The sequence below is a fragment of the Camellia sinensis genome, chromosome 5, assembly GCF_055761805.1.
Source record: "Camellia sinensis isolate YWXY chromosome 5, ASM5576180v1, whole genome shotgun sequence".
Classification (NCBI taxonomy): domain Eukaryota; kingdom Viridiplantae; phylum Streptophyta; class Magnoliopsida; order Ericales; family Theaceae; genus Camellia; species Camellia sinensis.
The window spans coordinates 70955741-70978432 of NC_138965.1; the positions used below are offsets into that span (position 1 = coordinate 70955741).

A 22692-nucleotide genomic window follows, 5' to 3' on the forward strand; every position below is an offset into this window, starting at 1 on the left:
ATAACATTTGTAAATAAAACTTTTAGGTAATTAACTCTTTTTGTTTTTGTGCAATCTACTTGTCATTGCGTTTATAAAGAAAAATGCATGGTAGCTCGAAATTGGGGGGGACTCGAATGCCCCGAATCCTGGTAGTGCCAAAATGATGTCATTTTGGCACGTTTTTTTTTTCCTTCCTTCTTCCTCTTTCCCCCTCTCTTTTCTCTCTGAAATTGTTCTGAGAGAAAGGAAGAGAGAAATAGAGAGGCGAGAGAGAGAAAGAGAGGAGAAGAAAAAAAAGAGAGAGGGGGAACAGAGGAACCACGTTGCATCAAACCACCACAACCCAACCCACCACCATGGACGGAGAGGCCGAAGCTAGATCTTTAGCTATGGCCGTGGGTTTGGTTTTGATTTTGGGTTTAATTTTGATTTTGGGTTTTGATTTGGATTCAGAAAAGAACAAAGGAAGATGAGGAAGGAAAAATAGAGGGGGAAGGAAAAAGAGGGGGGAAAGGAAAAAGAAAAAAAAAATTGATTTTGATTCTGAGTTTGGTTTCAGAAAAAATAGAGGAAGAAACGGGAGGAAGAAGAAAGAGGGAAGGGAATAAAATAAAAAAGAATGTTGTTTTGGCACTTCGAGCTATTCTGGCTAGGGAAAATTCGAGCTACCCGGCAGCTCTGTTTTATAAACATGTGAGTTAATTTTCCTTCAGATAGAGAGTTTGATGTAGATGCACAAATTATTTTATTCCCACCCACCTAACGATGTCATTGTTGATTGTGTGTGTGTGTGTGTGTGTGTGTGTGTGTGTGTGAAATCTCGCTATGGAGTCACAAAATGAGTTTAAATAAAAAAAATTAAAATCAATTAATTAAGAAATTGCAACACAAAATATAAGGCAAACCCCCAATACGAAAAGGAGTTGAAGAGCAACACAAAGTGACACAAAAAGAGAAAAATAGACCTGTCAATGGCGAGCGGAGATTGAAGAAATGGAGAAGGAAAACGGCCCAAACCACTCTCTCATTTGAAGCCTTAGGTACGAGCCCTAGGTTCGCGATCAACGACCAAGGGAGGACCGTAACTAGCAACATTATGAACTCTCTCTCTCTCTTTCTCTCTCTCTACGATTGCCAACATTCCATATATATTCTGGCTATAATCTCAAGACAAAGTTGTGCACTTAAAAGAAGAGTAATGTTAAGACCCAAATATTTTATCCAATTTCTTACATAGGTATAGGACTTGCATGGAACCCACATGGTGTGGGTCTCACATCCTTGTGAGACATTTGATAGAACATTTAGTAAAATATTTAGGGCCTCTAACATTTTTCTTAAAAGAATAGCAGAATATAACGTACATTACACTTGGCCCCCTTTTCACTTTTAAGGGCCCCATTGTTTGGGCGAAGCGATTATTGTGAGTGGATTGAGTGAAGGAGATTATTAAGATAGTAGTATTAGGTTGAAGACGTGAGATATATTATTTTTGTTTGTGTAGTATAATTTTTCATTAGGTAGTTAGAATTAAATTTATAAAATTATATAATTACTCTTTGTTACATAGAAGGTAATTTTATTATTTTTGTAAAGTGATAAACAAAGTAGTCTTTTCGCTTCTAATCTTATGAGATTAGATTTAAATACCACCTCTCATTGGATTGGAAGCACATAACATTTCTACTTTATTATCTTTTTAATTATGTGACAAATGCTAAAACACGTACTCTTTTTTTTTTTTAAAAAAAAAACACTTATACAAAATGATGTGATAATGATATTTTCATATTAATTATTAGTGATAAAAATAGTCTCTCTCTCTCTCTCTCTCTCTCTCTCTCTCTCTCTCTCTTTTTAAACTTCTAATTAATAAATATAAATAGACCCAGTTGACCACCTCAATAGTGATGAATTCGTGAAAATGATGCTTGCTTTGTTACTAAGTTTCTTCTTGGTATGTTTGAGGTCAGACATACTTGGCATAAACATCAAGAACCACAAGATGTGGGTGATGAAGTCAAAGTATCATGGATGAGAAAACAAATTTGCAATGACTTGATACTCCTTGAAAACCAACTTCCATTCTTTTTTATATCTGAATTTTAATAATTGCATGAGCTACGACGTGACCATGACCCAAAATCCAAACCAAAATCATCCTGATCCTACCTCCACCCTCACCCTCATCCCCACCCTCAAGGAGCTGGCTTTGTTGCCTTTTAATAAAAAGTCAAAAAGAATGATTGACATTTCCAGAATCGATTATGAAAGTGTATCTCAAAGCAAGCATTTCCTTGACTTGGTGCATAATATTTTTCTTCCTTCCTCCTCCAAAGATAAGTCAAGTGATTGCCAAAACGAGAATCAGAGAATAACTTGCTTTAAAATCCCATGTGTGATAGAGCTCATGGACGTAGGCAGGGGCGGCTCCATGTGTTGGCCAGGGGTGTCACCCGAACCCCCTAGATGATTTTTTTATTTATTTATTATGTAATTATTTGATTTTAGGAAAAAAATCAACAACTGAATCAACTAAAATATAACTTTGAACCCATAATTTTTAGTCCCAAAACTTTGAACCCAACAATGAAAAAAGCTTACTAGTTGTGATTACAACAATGGAAAGAGCATTTTCAGCAATGAAATTCATAAAGAATCGATTGCATAATCGAATGGGGGATCAATGGTTGAATGATTGTTTGGTTACATATATTGAGAAAGATGTATTTGATAGTGTTGATAATGAGTTTATTATGCAACGATTTCAAAATTTGAAATCTCGTTGTGGTCAATTGTAGAAGCTCATGTATTAGCATGTCTTTTTGTTTAAACAATAGTATCACTATATTGAAATATTTTTGTTTATAATTTCAAAATTTAAATTAAATTGTTGATTTTTTTTCTCCATAGGTGATATAATGATTAATGTGAATTTTTTGTAAGATATATAACATTTAAATTTTTGATTGACACCACTGACAAAAATTCCTAGAGTCGCCACTGGATGCAGGTGTCAAGTTCGATGCTAAAGAGAAGCCCGGCCTCAGCATGTTTGATATATGCTTCAAACATGGTCATTTTAAAATACCAAAGTTTAAAGTCTCTGATTTGACAGAAACATTCTGCTTATGAACAACATTCCTCACAAGACAAACCCAAATATTTCATCGATTATACCTCTTTCATGGATCAACTTATCAACACCAAAGAAGATGTGAGCCAACTTCGTTGCCATGAAGTTCTTAAAAACTGGCTTGGTGATGACGAAGAGGTAGCACTTCTGTTCAACAACCTGGGTAAAGGAAGAATAGTTTCGAAGCAGTTCTACTTTTCTAAACAGTGCAACAAAGTGAACGCTCATTGCAAGAGATGGTGGAACAAAGTAGTAGCTTCATTGAAGTGTGATTACTTCACAAATATATGGGTCACTATTGCCACTATTGCAGCCATTTTTCTCCTCATTCTCACTATCATATAGGCTTTCATTATCCTAATTATGTTTATTATTTTGCCACCGTCACACTATTGATCTGGTGTTGTTTGCTTAGGCCACTACCCTATCATCGATTATTTTTATTTCAACAAAAGATTCTGCATTTGCATATGTAGGCAGCTTCTATGTTTGTGTTAATCTAAGTTAGAGTAAATGTGTCTTCAAAATAAGTGTAGTGGTTATTAAGTTAACCCATAAACTTAAATATTAAATGTGTTATCATCTGAGTTTTTGTTATTTCTTTCTGCATTTGATTTTTATGTTCCTAACAGAAATTCTATTAGAATAAACCATGATTTTTACTTTATGTGTCCATTCTATTAGAATTATAATAAATCTAGTGAAATCAGTGGCGGATCTACACGAGAGGCAGCTGCCCCTCAAAATTTAAAATTTTCTATTTTTAGCCAAAAAGTTAGTGAGGAAATTCAAATTGCCCCATTCTTTCTCTTTTGCTTTTTTCAATCCCTTCATTTCTCCCTTCAAGTACTTATTGTAACAACCCCAATCCATTATTAACTAATACTACATGATTAAGAATGCCTAATGGGTAATTAAGATGAAATCTCGAGTTAATTGCATGTGTTATATGATATTTGTTTTTATATCTGTCTGTCATAGAAATATCTGTATGTGTTTCTGTTCTGTTCTGCGAATTGAAGGCCTTATCGGCCACAGAATATGAAATTGATTGAGATTACATGTTATTTAGGTTTTTTAGAAAATTATGGTAGGCTCAATTGATATTCGATTCGGAACGAATTAATTATAATAAAATAATCCTAGTTGATTAGCCTAAGCAAGAATTAATTGAATTTACTTACCAAGCCAATATAAGGCCACCTATGAGTCATCTTACAACATTTTTACACTTCTCCTTCATTATTTTGAGCATCAAAACCATGAGAGAGGGAGAGTGAGAGAGAAATTGAAATCAAGATTGGAAAATAAGAGGATTAAAAGGAAATAGAAGAGAATTAGAAGGATTGGAGGGAATTAGCATCAACACTTTCTAATTCAAGGTTTAAGGTAGGAAATTCAACCCTTTAATCATGTAAATAAGTTTCCTAGTTTAGAATTCAAATGGATTGAGTTATTAAATAAAAGAATCAAGCTTAGATAAGTGAATTGAGAATCATCTCATGCATGCATGTACATATCTTGAAGTTTTGAAGTTGTTTTCCAAGAATTCTTTCATGCATGTTCATATCTTGGTGTTGTTATAAGAATTCAACATTGTTTTGGGTTAAACACCTCATTTGATCCAGATTTGGAAGCTTTGAAACCAGTTCATCTCATGGATGTTATGTTTTCTTATGATTCAAGTTGACTTTGAACAATTGGCATTCTTTTGGAATTTGATTTTACGAAATGGTTTTTGATTCATGATGTATTATGAGTTTATACATGTTTTCTAAAGTTTTGGGCCCAAAAGGATGTGTTTTGAGACTTTGGATTCGAGTGGAGCTTGAAAGTGCAATGTGGAAATTCCAGGATTTGCACTCTCCACTTGAGCGGAAAATGTGAGAAACCAGTACTTTTGCAGACATGGCTTTCTGCTCGAGCAACATAAGTTGTGCTTGAACGTAAGCCTTTTTCTTCTAAATACAGCTTGAGTGAAGAAAGCCATGCTTGAGCATAAAATGAAAGCTCCCATAAAATTTTCAAACTAAGGGGTTCACTCGAGCATAGGAAGTGGCGTTCGAGCGAAGGGCCCAATTTTTGAAAATTCAGCTAAGTGTTCTAAGGCATATTTTGGCATCTTCATTGCATCTTAGGCATTCCTAAGCCTGAATTAAGACATAATAATGAGGGTAAAGATTAGAAACACACCTAGACAAGAAAGAAATAAATTAAATGAACTCTGACCATGTGTTTCAATGTGTATATAATATGTGTTTGTATAGGTCATGCGCCGTAGGATATCTAGTTATCTGTTCTGTTTTTCTACTTTATCTGCGCTGTCTGTCTGCTATTAGAGCCAACTGTGAGTAATAACTTTGTACAACTATGTTCAATTATAAGTATTTTCTGAATGATATAAGATGATCTTTTTTTTGAAATATTATTTTCTGTATGAATGAATGGCTGTCCAATGTTTTTGAAATGTATTCGCGCCATCCTTAGCTTCAGATGACATCTGTTATTTGTTCTGTTATGTCCCAATTATGGGCTAACTATACATCTCATGAGCCAACCGTTATGGATCCTTCTGTATACGTCATATTTATGAGCCAACTGTACGTCTCATGAGCCAATTGTATCATCTCCGTGTACGCGATACGCCTCCATGGCCGTCCTTTTATGGGTCAACTGTTTCTGTTAGTGCTAATGGATGTACCACATATGATTGACTATAAATTCTGATTATGAATATGATTGCGATTCCATTTCTGTTTTGAATACTGATTTCTGAACAAGAATATGAATCCACTTTTGATATAAACTAAATTCTATTTTCCATATCTGGTATAGACAACATTCATTAAACCCTTTTGTAACAACCCCAATCCGTAATTAAGGATGTTAATTAAGTGATTAAAATAAATTATGTATTTATTGTGTATTTTGTATGCTATTTGGATTTTTATTTGTTACTCGTAGAACTATCTGTCTAGAATTCTGCTTTGATTTGAAAATTGAAAGCCTTATTGGCCTCCGAAACCAAAATTGGTTACATCAATATGTTATTCGGAATTTTTAGAATCATATGGCAAATTTTATTAAAAGCTAATTTAGTTTACTTAATTAAGTTGTGTTTGGTTGGCCAAATGTTTTAATTATTATAATAAGCCATTATATCTATATAAATGTGGTTTGTTTGAGTCTAGAACTCATTTGTGAGCTCAACTTCACCATTTTTTAGAGCAAAATATGAGATTGTATTCTAGAGAGAGAGTGAGTTCACTTTTAGACAGAGAAAGCTAAAGAATTGGAAGATTAAGGCTTGATTCTTGAAGATTAAGAAGAGAAGCTCTAAGATTTACAATAATTTGGCTTATTCAAGACTCTAGGTGAGAATTCAAGACTTAATTATGAGTTTAAGCCATCTATTAGATCAATTAAAGAGGAATTTGTGATTATGTGCAAGAATTGAACCAAAGATGATGAATTTAGAGTCAATTCATACATGCATGCTTAGTTTTGTTTAATTTCATCATTCTGAACAAGATTCTTGTCATCCATGTTGAATTTAGAAGATGAATTGTTGTACATGCATGCATGATTTTGCCATGTTTCACCATTCTTGAGTTTGAATCCTATCACCCACGATGATTTGGAAGCTAATTTACACATGCATCATTGATTTCTGAAAGCTTCAAGAGTTCTACTTCATGAATTATATTGTTTTGGAGCTCAAATCCATGTTTTGAAGAGTATGAGATAAAAAGGGGTTGAAAATCTTGCATGCATGAAAGTTTTGAGCGTTGATTTAGTAAATTGACCTTTGATTCATGATTTTAAAGAAGTTTCTATGTGTTATCAAAGTGTTTCCATGAGTTTGGAATGGCCATGAAAGCTTTTACATGTTAAAATGCATTTTTGGAACTCAAATTTTCTATCTAGAAACCCATAAAATTCATAGCTAGCTTGAGTGATGAAGTGGTGGCTCGAGCCAACATTGCGAGCTCTCAATATTTTGAACTCTGCAAAGCTGGCTCGAGTAACCAAATGGTGGCTTGAGCAAGCTCAGTTGTTGCCTTCAGCTAGCTCTAGTGACGAAAAGCTGGCTCTAGCCAATAGCTTATTTTCAGCATGTTTTCAAAAGATGTTTGAAGTACATATCTTCATTCCCATCTCTTTCTGGGCATTCTTAGGCATGATTTGTGAGTCATTAAGGATTAATAAGCTAAGAAACAACATACATAAGTGAATTAAAAAATACGTGTCGAATCTGAGTATGTGGTTCAATATGAACAAGTTATGTGGCATGGAATGAATAAGAAGTTAAAGGAAGAAAGTTAAGCCATGAATGGCCATATGAATGAGTAATAATGAGACATGTTTTGTGCTATGTACATTTGTGTTTGTAGGTCAAGACTCGAAGACTAACCAACTGTTTCTGGAAGCCCACTGTGAGAAATTGTAGATGTGCCCGAGGAGTCTCGAGCTCCGCGCGCTAAGGCGCGGAATTCGTTTGCTCTCTAGCTACTACAGTTCGGACTCAAATGTCATGGTTCTGAATCTAATCTCACAATGTGCGATGCGAGACCAATAAATCACCAAAAAGTCCAAATCCAGCAAATCGTTTTGGAAAACTGATTTTAATAAAGAAGTGCCAAACATGGACTGCTTTGCCAGATACAGAGTCGCCACCTAAATATTTTATTTTTGGGGGAATTTAGGAAACCCTAACTCCTGCCGAAGGCTACGTGTCTGTCATCACCAAAGTTGCCTCGGTTCGGGAACTTGGGTATGAGAGGGGAAGGTCATGCAATGAGCACCCCCGCTCGCCCGATCAAAGATCGGCCTTTACTAACATGATATCTTGTTTTTAAAAACACATGTGTTCTTATTCCGGTTATTAACCTAGAATTACTATGTGATGAGCACAACATACAAGTATAGACTAGATCGCCTAAGTTGGAACAAAACATTGCATGTTCATTTGTTTAAATAGTTTAAAGTTTGCTACTCGCAAGTAGGCCAAAACGAGGATTTCGATGAATTGTTCCAATTCAAGCAATCCAACCTTCACCCACAGGCATTCAGGCAGTTATAGCAAATAAGCAGTTAGCCTCATGGCAAGGATGCTTTCATGGAAGCATTAACACTCATGCAGTATGCTAAAGCGTAAACACTCACAGTGTACTTCGAGCCAAAGAAAGAAGCTAATTAGAAATCATGCATGAATCCTAACTATGCTGAGATGCTTAATGCAACAAATGCAAAAATGCAACTAAGATAGGCTCGGCTATTCTAAAATGGCATATGAAAATGCAACTTGATAACATGCTGTTGAACACGTATTCAAGTAAGTGTATTGAAAATACAATGCAGTTAGTATGATGCGCCGAGCCCGGTGCATGCAATACAGATAAATGGATGCACGCATGCGAAGCATAAGGTATGCTAAACAAAATATGCCCTAAAACTAACCATCATAAGCAGGTAAGTAAAAGGGAGAAAGAAATGGGGGTTGGAAGACATGCATCACACACACGCACGCTTATTACAACAATACGCCCTCTCGACAGACGGACCGAATAAGAAGCTAACTAGCTAATCTAAGCTAATTAAACAAATTATTACAAAACAAGTTGAAATAGCTAAACGTATTAACTATTAAAGTACAAAACGAATGCCTAATCTAGCTAAGTAAAGAAGCTAAATAAAGCAGTAAAACAGGAGGTTCTCGGAGGGAGAAGACTGGATGCATGCTCGGTCGCCTCGTTCGGAAATCCGTCACGATGCACCAATTTGCCTCTGTTTGCAATTGTCCTCAAGACCTTGCACCAAGCTCCAGAAAGCTTCCAACTCACCTTGGAGACCTGTGGGAGGTTGGCTGACCACCTATGGATGTCACCAGCCACTGGCTGACCACTTTCTATGCTGAAAACCAGAAAAAGTGGTCGGCCAGCTAGTTTTTCTGGCTGGCCGACCAGTTGTTGCTGCATTTCTCCAGTTTGCTACAACAGAGAACAAGAAAGGGCATGGCAATGTATTTGCAAGATATGTGTGCACAACCACCCTCCCTATCATTTCATAAGCTCAAGGAAGTGCGGTTCTCGACCCTCGGGCCACCAATCACGCATTTCAATGCGTGATGGCCGAGAAGTCAAATTGCACAATTCAATGTAAAATGAATGCACAAGTAAACACATAAAGCCTAGAACTCTATCATGCTTGATGAAGTGCGTCGGCGACCGAGAATTGAGACACATTTCATCACTTCAAGTATGAAACATCCCTCGTTTCTCATGCTCAGATTAACACTTAATCCAAACAACAATGCAAGCAACAAGTAACATGCAAACATGCAATGCGACTTAAGCATGCAAACATGCAATGCAACTACATGGCATACTCAATGCAAACAACAACATGGCATACACAATGCAATGTGACATGATCAACTTAACAAAGCTAATGACATGCGAACAATGCTAATGCATGCATGCACAATGCAATGCAACAAGGGCAACTTAGCAATGCTAGGGACATGCATACTCAATGCAAGGCAACACAAGCATGCAATCAACATGCAAATAAACATGCTAAATGGACTTAAACTAAAAGGGGGTAGACCTCAGTCATGCCCAAATCAGCGGCCAATGGTGATAAAATTAAGGCACATGAAGCATATACAAGCATGCACATGCAATGGCCCATCAAAGAGGCGTAAGAGCACAACTCTCAAGAGTGCTCAAAGAGTGACAAACATGGAAGTATAACAACACCAAGTGCACTGAAATAAGGTAAGAAATGATGCCAAATCATTCAAACAACACAAGCAAAGCATGCAATGGTCCTTAAAGCATTAAAGCTAACAAAGAGGACTACAAAGGGGGCATGCAATACGTGGCACAAATGCATGAACCAATCATGGGCAGAGCTCAAGTAGGTCAAAACAAAGACCTAAACATGCTGAGATAGGGGCTCAAAGACCTAGGCATGCAAGCATACAAGGCAAATAAGGTGGATTACACTACACCTATTAAGACCAAGCATGGGATGACTTAACCAACAAAAATTAGAGTTATATCATGGCTTAATAACCCCAAAAACACATTGAAATGATAGCTCGCAGCCTTATCCATGAAGGCATATGCAATGACCTATTCTTAAGGCATAAAGGACCAACCCTCCAACACATTGAATAAGTGACAAGTGTAAGTGTATGGCCATGAAACATGCACTGAAATAACATAATAAATTATTCCAAATCATTCAAATAGGCCAAGCAAAGCATGCTAGTGGACTTGATACACAAAGCTAACAAGCCAGAATGCATTATAGCTATACAAAGCATGGTATGTATGACCAAAACAACACAAATTAGTGCTAGAGCATGCTAAAACATGGACAAAAGCTTCTTAGAGTTAAGCTAAAAGCATGCTAAAATGACATGTTAAAGCATGGCAAACATTAGTCTACTTCATGAGAATGCACTATAAGTGCATGGAGCATGCATAGGGCCATTAAACCAAACCTTAATAGAGGTATATCATGGTAAAACAACACCAAGAACATGCTGAGATGGACTCAAAATAAGATAGAATGACATGCTACATCATGAAGCATACAAAGCTAGTTTGTGAGGATGAGGATTACACTACAAGTGTGTTATGCATGCAAGGGATGATCAAGACAACCAAAAACAGTGGCATGCCATCACAAAATAACCCCAAATACATGCTAAGAACAAGCCAACACAAGCTTAATAAACATGCTCAAACATGAAGCATATATGGCAAGTATACAAGACACAAGGAGAGGGGATGACCCTCTCCTATTTAGGACCCCAAAACCACCTTTCCACCACTGAAAATCCTCTGGATTTCAGTGGTAGAAAGGTCATGCAAAGGCTACAACAAGAGCCTAAAGGGATGGCTCAAAACAAGGCCTAACAAGGCCTAAGAGGGGGTAGATCACCCCCAACAGAAAAGTGACCTTAAACAAACATTTAAAGCATGCAAAAATAGAACTTTTTTTTAGTAGAAATTTAAGCTTAAATCAGCATGCAAATAAGGCTAAAAGTTTAAGCAAAATGGGGGATTTAAGGGTTAAAAACTCACCCTTGAAGACCACCTTCAAAAGCTGCAACTCCAGCAACTTCTTTGAGCTCAAACTAGTCCAAGAACACCAAAACAAACCTCAAGAAGGCTCAGCAACACTTGGATGGTGTTTGAGTGTGTGTTTGTGTACAAAAGTGAGACAAAATGACACTTTAAGGCACAAAACAAGAGCAAAAGAGAGATATAGATACAAATGTGTATGTATAACTCAAACCACCAATTTCTGAACCAAGAAGAGGGAGAAGGAGCCTCCCTCTTATAGAGAAAAAAAGCTAAAGCTTCTCAAGGAAGCTAAGCTTCAAGGCCATACCTTCATACACATGTATGGAGGATGGCTCTGGTGCCTTCCAGCTGTGCCAGCTAGAAGAAAATATCTCCAAAAAGGTGACAAAAAGAAGTCGACCACTTGAAGTGGTCGGTCAGCTACTAAAAGTGGTCGGCCGACCACTACAAGTGGTCTCCCACGACAAAAATTGGTCGGCCAGGGGTAGGAGAGGTCTACACACTGAAAACAAGCAAGTGGTGTGGTGGCCGACCAGAAAAGGTGGCCCAAAGACCAAGAAAGCCAGTTATCCGACCAAAAAGCTGGTTGGCCAGAGGAAAAGTGGTCTCCAAGTGGGAAAACTGGTCTCCCACCCTTGTACCACCTTCCAAACAAGGAAAACAAGGTTTGTACCAAAAACAAACCAAAACGGATGCAAGACGAGAGATCGGGAGGCAAAGCACGCGGCTAAAAGTCTCGAAAACTAGTCTACTGGCATCAAAAGTAGTATACGACCACAAAAGTGGTCTCTTGGACCACAGTGTCCCTCTAGGTAGAGGCAACAAGGTGTGGTTCAAAAACCACACCAAACGGAGAACGTTAAGCAATCTCGAGACAAGGCGCGCGCCCGAAGGTTCCAAAAATCAAAAACTAGTCTCCAAAAGGGAAAAGTGGCCTATGACCACAAAAAATGGTCTACGACCACAAAGAGATGGTCTACAAGACCTCTCCCTCCCTCCGGGAAGAGAAAACAATATTCGGTCCACAAACCGAGCCAAAGCACAAAGAGTTCAGAGGCCCGGAGGCAAGGCTCTCAGCCAAAAACTCCGAAACCTCAAGACAAGCACAACATGCACAATCACCAAGCGCTCAATTGATGACGTCTGAGTCTTAAGGTTGGTCAAATGCGATTTGATAAGTTATGATTTCTGAAATAATATTCGTTTACGCGAACCAATGTCCTATGTTTGAAATCTATTATGACATCCATAGATAGTCCCAAGTCATGGGGGACGATATGTTAATGCGGGTCCATGACATATATGTGATTACGAGATCTCGTTAGCTACTTGTCAAAGTGGTGATGTGTTTAATCGGTATCCAAAACCGATTACTCTAGTTGGATGACGATGCGATATGTTCTATTGGATGTACCATTATTATGTTCGGATATAAGAATTGATTCTGTTATGATCTGTTTTATGAATATGATATGTTCGGAATTCATTCACTAACATCCTTACCCTAATGTTATTCATAGGCTTTAGCCCACTGTGTGTATATATATGTATAGGTGAGCATTCTGGAGATCAGGCTTAAAGACTTTTGTCTGGATCTGTGTTCTGTTGTCAGCCAACCATTGTGTATAGCAACCCTAGTTTTGACCCGCCTCTTCTGGTGTTTCCGACTCGGGTTCGTATGGTTTGGATGGTGGTTCATGCCTTGTTTCCCTTGTCTTCCCCTTATTGTTGGTTATTTGGGTTGTAGTTGTGTGTTTGGAATAGGTTGGTTGCTTGTTTTTCCAAAACTTTGTTGCCTAAAAATTTGCCTCTTTGCTCGAGCGCGGCTTCTTGCGCTCGAGCGAGCTCTATGAAAATGTTTCTTCACTAAAGTGTGCATCTGCGTCTCTGTAAAACCTGAAGGTTGATGTTCTTCGCTCGAGCGAGATTTCTTTCGCTCGAGCGTGCTTCTGCGTTGCAGACCTGAAGCTTTGCATTGTTCGCTCGAGCAAGCATTCCTTCGCTCGAGCGAGGCGATCTTTTTGTGTCTGGTCACTCGAGCGAGAATTCCTTCGCTCGAGCGAGCCTGGTGTACATCAGTTCACAGCAACGCTATTTTGGCTTCATTTTTGATCTCCTTTTCCCCCCACAAACCCAAAATCTGCAGTCTCTCTCTCTAGAAGTCACCTTCTCTCTAAGGTTTCATCTACATTCATTGTGTTCTTGACCCTAGTGTCTTGGAGAATAAGGTAGAAGGCTTCAAGAGCTTCGTGTTGATCCAAGTAAGAGTTGATTTCGTCATCTTTGTAGTTTCGATCTTGCTTGTTCATCTTCTACACTTGAGGCAGGGATTTTCTACACTCTAGTATGGTTTTTAGCTTAGTTATTTGCTATTGTGTATAGATGATGAGATTTGGTTGTGGTTTGGACAAATCTAAGATTTGGGTGTTATATGAAAAGAGGGGGATTTTTGCCCTAATTTGATAAAATGATTATTTTGTATAAATAATTGGAACTAACATTGAATATGTTAAATTGGGTGGTTATTGATATAAATAGTGATATTGGATATGTGTTATCTCACCTATAAAAGTTTTGAATAAACTAATAAATTCAATATTGAATATATCTTGGAAATAATTGTATTGGGCTATCGGTGGAGGATAGCTATGATTGTTGTAGAAATTGTATGAGGATTAGGCGATTTAATGCTAATCTATTGTTAGTGTCATTGAATATGACCATGTTATGAATACATTGTATATGTATGTTTATTGGGAGGAGAAAGAGGATGTACTCCATATATGATTTTGTTTATAAATGCATTGCATATGTATATTTGTTTGGGGAGGAGAAAGGGGATGGACTCCATTTGAAGCAAGCTGGCATGAGTGTCCTGGGTGAAAGACTCGAAATCTCTTATATAAATGGGTGCCAGTTCCCTCGGACGAAATATCCGTAAAATGGCAGGTTTGAAGTGTTTATGTGTGTGTTTTGCATAATTAGAGAACCATTGAGTTGTAGTCTCATTTTTGGTTGATTGAAAGATGATGAATTCAACTCATGAATTGAGTAGCATAAAATAATTGGAAATGAACTGCAGGAAAATGGGATAAGATTGGCCTTAGTGGCATATGGATATGTAGGCCTTGTGGATGCTTCCATATGGGTATTGTTTATATACGTGGTATTTATACCTTTGCTAAACTTCATAAATTGTGTTAGATTATTTCTACTGGGCTGTTGGCTCACCCTATATGGAAATATCATTTTCAGGTGCAGATGAGGTGTTTCCTCCAAGGCAATAGCGTGGATGGATTTTTGAGAAGCAAAAGCTTCTTAATTATGTCTTGTTGTGTGTATGCTGGTATTTGTAAAGCCAAGGGCTTAAGATGTAATGAGTGAGACTAAATTTGTGTAACCAAGCAATGTCTTGGAAAGATGTAAGCCTACATGGCATCTAATTGTTTGTTAAACAGTAAACTCTGATGTATGAAAGTATGTTGTTTCTCATATTTATTCCGCATATGAGTTATTTTTATTGTAGTATTTTGGGGGCATTACATTGTGCCTCACATGGAGGTTCCTGATGTGTCACGTGTTATAAGCTCCGGTTGTTTCTATATATAAGACTTTGTTTGTTTTTGTTGACTGTACTTAAGATGTTATAGTTAAGTGTGTGGGTATAACGTGAGAATGATTTTTGCATATGTATATAAAGTTTTAAATATTCTGTTTCATATAAGTCAGTACAGCTCATTGGACGATTATATTTATGTATTTGCTTCCGCTAGCCCTTTAGTTTTGTTTAATCTGTTCAGAGGCCTTCGGTAATCTCAAGATTTCTGGCCGGTTACGATGCCAAACCTATTGGGGCGGGTTTGGGTCGTGACACCTTGACTCTGTTATTTTTTACTGAGCTCCAACTCATTCTATTATTTATGTATGTAGGTGATCACGCGCGTGACTAGACTGGGAGATGATTTCCTAGATCTGTTTGAGTCAGCCAAACCATTGTGCCTCACAAAGAGGTTCCTGAAAAGCTTAAGTGTGGACAAATTCTATGCTGACAGTTTCTATTTTTGTTCACTATCTTTCTATTTTCTTTTGTAACTGAATATTGGGCTAAGTCACATTCTGTTTTGTCTGTATATCAGGTGACGTAAGATTGTTGTTTATTTGACATCACTTATATATATATATATATAAAGTTTTAAATTTTCTGTCCCATGTATGTCTGCACAGCTCTATGGACATTATTTTCTGTAAGTTGCTTCCATTAGCCCCTTAGTTATATGCTATTCTGTACAGAAGCCTTTGGTAATCTAAGGATTACTGACCAGCTACGACGCTAAACTTATAGGGACGGGTTTGGGTCGTGATACGTATATTGCTTTGAAGACCCCCTTTTGTATACCATAAATATAACCTGATACTCATACATATAGACAACAAAGTGCCTTAGTTAGTCTTCTCTGACTTTAATAATAAATAAGGTAAATTATGTAAATAGTCCTTATAGTTTACACTATGTGTAAATTTGGTCCATGTTGTTTCATTTTGCCCGATTTTTCCCTTAATTTAACGGATTGTGTCATTTTAGTCCAATAAATAACAGTTGTTAAGTTAATTTAACGGAAATTCAAACAATGTGTCAATTTGGTCCCGTACTTTACATGATGTGCCAATTTGGTCATTGTTGTTATAATTTTCTCGATTTTGACAGGGACCAAATGGACATATTGCGTAAAATACAAAGACCAAATTGACACATTATTTGACTTTCCGTTAAATTAACTTAACAACTGTTATTTATTAGACTAAAATGACACAATCCAAAAAATTAAGAGGCAAAATCAAGCAAATTGAAATAACATGGACCAAATTGGCACATTGTGTAAACTATAGGGACTATTTGCATAATTTTCCCTAATAAATATCTCATATTTTTTTTAACCATTTAAGTGTAAAAAAGTAATAATTTGGACCACAATATTTAAAATTATATCACTTTCAGATTCCTAACAAAACCAAATGCTTAAATATATTTTTTTTTTTTTGGTTCAATGCCTAAATAACTTTGATACAAGGATTTTATTACTAGTAATTCCAATACTAGCAATGAGATTCTCATTCCCCTAAAAACTTTTGTCATTCAAATATGACTTAAAAATAACTTATAGGCAGCCTAGAATAAAAAAATAAGTCCAACAAGGAAAGCAAGTAATAAATTTTGAAAAATTAAAAGATACTTTAAAGTAATTTCCAAGGAATATAATTGATATATTACTTGTGAACTGATTTAAAGCATCTTTAACTTTTCAAAATTTATTATTTACTTTGATTATGGAACTTCCCTCAATCTTTTTAGTAAGTAAAGAATTTGAAAGGTCTATTTAACTAGTCATCATTCATACTTTTTAGTTGCAAAGAAACATTATTATTACTTCAGATTTAACAAAAGATCTACTCGTTTTTGTCAGTCAATAATAGTTGGTCCAATTTGATTTGAATAATATTATCTCCACATCATCCAACCAACATTGTCAGGTACTTATAATTATTTTTTTATTCCATATTTTCTTTTATTGTTTTGTAATTGTATATGTAGAAGAATTCCACAATACACGCTCTTTATCATATGCATTTTTTGTTATGTCATTTTCTTCTTTAGTTATAACATTATTTTGATATGTTTGCTTATGGCTCATGTAATATTTGGTTATGATTTTTTTTATTTATAATTATAACTTAAAAAATATGAAATTATATCATTTTCTTCTTTAGTTATAAAGTAAATGTGATACATACTCTTTGAAAAGAATACAACCATTCGTTGAGAATAATTTTGACAAAATAAAAGCGCTCCATTTCAACCGAAGAGATTCTTATATTGATAGATATAAGAAAACACAAAATCATAAAAATAAATAAAAGTCACTATCCACATCTAGGCTGGGGTGGGTTTCGACGGCTATTGGTCCGATGGGTGTCCAATTTATTTAGGTTGTATTTAGTTGAAAGATTTGATAACAGAAATGACAAGGGAAACAAAAATAAAAAGAAAAGAAGAAGAACAAAGAAGTTATAGCGATTCCGGTAATCCCTTTACTGTTCTGTTGCATTCCGGACTCGGTTCCGTGGAATTGGTAGTTGTGTCTAACTTGTTGTCGTCCTTTAATTCCATTTATTTGAGTTTTAGGATGTGTTGGGCTTGGTTGTTACAGGTTGGTAGAGCTTTGGCTCCCATTGCTGTTGCCCAGTTTTTTAGTGGTCCTCTCGAGCAAGTCATTTTACGCTCGAGCGGGGTTTACACCCTTCCAGCATTTCGAGTCCCTGCAAAACTTCTATAGGTGTGTTTTCTACGCTCGAGTGGGTTTGTTGCGCTCGAGCGGGATTGTTGGTGCTTGAGCGGGTAGTACCTTGTTGGTGAAAGTTCTGAGAGATGAAAATCTACGCTCGAACGGACTGGTTTTCACGCTCGAGCGAATGTACTTTATTCTTGTGTCTTGGCGCTCGAGCGGGACTTCTTGCACTCAAGCGGACCTAGATTTTTTGTTCTTGACGCTCAAGCGTTGTGTTTTCCGCTCGAGCGGGAATGTTGTATAACAGAGGGCAGCTGGGCATTTTTGAATCATTTTCTACACTTCCTCTCTCTCTTACTTTTCCAAACCGCCATTTGAGCCTTTGTAAAAATTGTGTTGATCGTCGAGGGCTACATTTTGATCCGAGAAACTTGTGATTTGGAGCAACTTTGTTTTCGCCATCTTCTTCTTTGGGTGTCATCTTTTGAGGTAGGGATTCCTACTCACTCCTATGGTCTTTGACATAGATTTTTGGTCATTTTGATAAAGTGTTGACGTTGGGTAATTTTGGGACATAAGGTTTCAAAAAGTTAAAAGGGAGTTTTGCTATTTTGATTCTAAAATGTGTATCTTGGGTTTCAAAATAACGAAATTGTTGTTGGTTGTTGATATATAGACCATTGGGTCAATATTGGGAAATGGGGTAGAAAACCCTAATTGGTTGTATAAATTAATTGGTATAATTAATTTGGAAAAATTGTGATTATATGGAATTGAGTTGGGAATACTGAAATTGGCTCATTATATAGTATAATAGTGGAGTTGGATTTATTAATCGCTCACTTTTGAAAGCATTGATATTTTATCTGTTGGAGCTTTTATTATATGTTTAGAAATAATTGCTTGCGCTACCGGTGGAGGGTAGTTTTGATTGTTGTAGACAATGCATGATGATTAGGCAAACTAAAACTAATCAATTGGATATGTCATAGAGTATGACTGTTGATAGAATACATTGACTTTATGTATTGATTGATTGTGTATATGACCTATGTGTATATACGTTGTGTGTGTGGGAGGAGATAGGGGATGTACTCCACGGTTTAGAGGAAGATAGGGGATGGACCTCTAAACCGGATGTTGTTTGAGAGGAGATAGGGGATGGACTCCACTGATACAGCTCATATGCTTGTCAGATAACGTGTTGATGTAGCCTATATGCTTATCTATGGAAGTGTTGATACAGCTCATATGCTTATCTTTGGAAGTGTTGATATAGCTAATATGCATATCTGTTGAAATGTGGATACAGCTTGTATGCTTATCTGTTGAGATGTTGATACAACTAGTATGTTTATCTATTGTAAAATGGGAAACGTTTAATATGAGTCACTGTCTCATATAAGTGGTTGGCCAGGTTCTGAGCCATTGATGCAAATTGTGAAATTGATAAGAAATGGAAAATGAAATGAAACATGAACACAGTGGTCATGAAATGGAAATGGGTTATAAATTGGTTTATGGAAATTGAACATTTATCAATTGCTAATGTCCTAGTCATTGCTCATACTGTGTTTAGCATATTTCTACTAGGCGTTGGCTCACCCTATATGGGACATTATTTTCAAGTACAGGTAGTATGCCACCTCCAAGGACATAGCTTGGATGATGATGAGAGTTGAAGACTCTTTTTGTTTATTTTGTTTGTATTACATGTATATCAAGCCAAGGGCTTATTTTGTATAGAGTTAGTACTCTTCTTTTGTGTAACCAGGTGTTGACTTGGAAAGCTGTAAGCCCATAGGGTATTTGCTTTTGTTGTTAACATGTAATACCGTTGTAAGAACTACTCTGATGAATAGAAATGGTTGGTTTCTTTTATATCAATGCATGTCTAAAGTGATGGGTTTTATGTAATATTTTGAGGCCGTTACAGAATTAATAGGATTCGAATTTCAAACTATTATTGGTTAAATTGGGAAATAAAGAAAGAAAATAGTCTAAGTTAATTCAAAAAGTAGGATTGCATTTTGGTCTCATTTTCTTTTTCCATATATTTTTTATTATAACAAAACAAAAAGTGAGAATGTATTTTCATTTCTTTTTTCATTTCTTTCATCAAATCTTTTAATCAAACAAAAAGTGAGATTACATTTTCATTTCCTTTGGTTCGTGGATTTAGGGAAGGAATTCGAAGAGAAAAAGAAAAATGTGTGTGAAATGTAATTATATTTTATTTATATTTCATCTATCTTTTTCTTTCTTTTTCCAAATCTCTCTCCAAATTCATGAACCAAACACAGTGTTAAGGTTATTTTAAAATTTTTAATGAAAGGACGTGCACAAAAAAAAAAATTGAGTTTTTTATTATTTTAATTAATTTTCAAAACAAATGTTAGTCCGGTCTAATTATTTTTTTATTTTTTTTGTTTAAGCTATAAAGTTGAGTTTAGTTTAGTTAAGATTTTGAACTTATTTCATTTTGAGTGAGTTAGACTTGAGATAAAGATTTTCATCTTGATTTGGCCTGGTTCAGCCCAACTCTTTACAAAACATTAATTTTAATTTTTATATTATTTAAATACGAAATAGATTTTCGGTTTTGATTCTTTTAAAATAGTTATTTAAATTTTCAATCCATATTTTTTGTTTTCATTGATTTTTTTTAAGCATTTTAATAATTTTTTTTAGCATTTTATATCTGATTAATCTAGATACAATTAAAAAATATAAAATTTGTGCACTTTTTTTTTAAAAAAAAATCATTGAATATGAAAAAAAATACAAAATCTACGGAATATATATATTATATTTTTTTATATTTAATGAATTTTTGAAAGATTTTTATACAAATTTTATATGTTTTAAGTGTATCTAAATTTAGTGGATGTAAAAAGTAAAAAAAAATTGATTGAAATGTTAAAAAATCAATAAAAAAATATGAATTGAAAACTTAAAAAATAGTTATTAAAAAATCAATATCAAACAGAGTGATACTAGTAAAAGATTAAAAACTGTTTCTAACTACTCTTTTTTTAAAACAAAAAAATTATTTGAATTGTTAATTAAAATATATTTCTGACATTAGTAAAAACTATTAATTGACTTGATGATTTGTTAATAAAATGAGTCATTTGTTATCCATTTAGAAACTTAAAGGGGCATGATGTAATTTTTAAAACCACATGAGGCAATCTGTATTTAAATAAATCTCAAACGCGTATTTATAATTTATCCATAATAAAAATAGACACCTTTTTTCAAAACTTATAATTAATAAATATAAATTTCTGCTTGTATTAAATTTTTGTACACAATGGAAATCACTACGTGAAATCTACATATGCAAATAATAATAAATAAATAAATGTTTTAGGTCGGTGATATCACGTTTTCCTTCAAATTTAACAGATAATAATATGGAACAACTTATCATCTACATTGAAGAAAGAGAAGCTTTGGCCGATGAAGCAGCTTGTATCTTCAGGGTGCATGAAAGATTGCGTAATGCAAATGAAAAGGCATACACACCTATCCTAATTTCAATAGGGCCTTACCACCGTTGTCAACCCAAACTACTTGCCATGGAAAAATGTAAAGAGCATTATTTGGAATTGCTCCTTCAACGTAACAACAATCTACGTAAGAAAGATTATTTAGACTCTATGAAAAAATTAGAAGAAAGAGCTCGCAAGTGTTATGCAGACCCAGTTGACCACCTCGATAGTGATGAATCTGTGAAAATGATGTCATATGATGCTTGCTTTGTTATTGAGTTTCTTTTTGGTCTGTATGAGTTTTTTGTTGTTGAGGATAAACATCAACAATCACATGTGGGTGATGAAGTCAAAGTATCATGGAAGATGATACAAATTTGCAGGGACTTGATGCTACTTGAAAACCAACTTCCATTCTTTGTTATATCTGAATTTTATGACATGAGTTGCGGTGTGGGCGTGACCCAAAATCCAAACCGGAATCATCCTGATACTACCTCCACCCTCACCCTCACCCTCACCCTCACCCCCACCCCCACCCTCAAGAAGTTGGCTTTATTGCCTATCTTTCAGAACCTACCGAGAAGGATCGGTATTTCCAAAATCAATTTTGAAAATTTTTCTGTCTCTGAAAGCAAGAATTTTCTTGATTTGGTGCATAACGTTTGTCTTCCCTCCTCATCCTCCAGAGATGAATCAAATAACCACCAAAACAAGAATCAAACAACTTGCTTTAAAATGCCGTGTGTGATAGAGCTTTAGGATGCAGGTGTCAAGTTCGAGGTTGTAGAGGATGATAATGATGGGCTCAACCTCAGCATGTTCGATATATGCTTTGAACATGATCTATTTAAAATACCAAAGTTTACAGTCGCTAATTCGACAGAGACATTCTTCCGAAACATCATTGCCTATGAACAACATTCCTTGGATGACAAATCCAAATATTTCACTGATTATGCGTATTTCATGGATCAACTTATCAACTGCAAACAAGACGTGACCCAACGTCGTCGCCACGAAGTTCTTGAAAACTGGCTTGGTGATGACGAAGTGGTGGCAGTTATGTTCAACGACCTGGGTATAGGAACTATCATTATGCTATCGTTCTACTACGCTGAACAGTTCAGCAAAGTGAACGCTCATTGCAAGAGAAGGTGGAACAGAGTAGTAGCTTCATTGAAGCGTGATTACTTCACAAATATGTGGGTTACTGTTGCCACTATTGCAGCTGCTTTTCTCTTCCTCCTCACTCTCACACAGACTGTCATTTCATTCTTCCTTTGTGCCCGTGCCCGTGTCCGTCCCCATCCCGACACTGATGATGCTGTTTGCTTCCATTTTTTCATTTTAACAAAATATTCTGCATTTGCAAATGTAGATAGTTTCTATGTTTTTATTAATCTGAGTGAGAGTGAATGTGTTTTCAGAATAAGTGTAGTGGTTATTAAGTTAACTCATAAACTTAGAATATTAAATGTGTTATCATGTAAGTATTTGTGATTTCTTCTACGTTCGGTTTTTATGTTTAAATATTATATGTTCTAAAGATTTCTCTTAGAATGAACTATCATTTTACTTTCCATGTCTATTCTATTAGAATTATAGCTTCTCCAGTGAAGCAGATCTACACTAGACCAAAGAGAGGCAAATACCCCTCCTCGAAATTTAAAAAAATTATGTTTTTACCC

At 35.7% G+C, this 22692-nt stretch overlaps 1 protein-coding gene across 1 annotated transcript; it reads left to right on the forward strand.

The window, feature by feature from the left end:
* Window positions 1–20923: 20923 nt before the first annotated feature.
* Window positions 20924–22452, forward strand: LOC114321982 (UPF0481 protein At3g47200-like). The gene is made up of 3 exons (XM_082871830.1): window positions 20924–21593; window positions 21771–22330; window positions 22432–22452. Exons 1-3 carry the CDS (start codon window positions 20924–20926, stop codon window positions 22450–22452), a joined length of 1251 nt encoding a protein of 416 aa, XP_082727956.1.
* The last annotated feature ends 240 nt before the right edge of the window (window positions 22453–22692 follow it).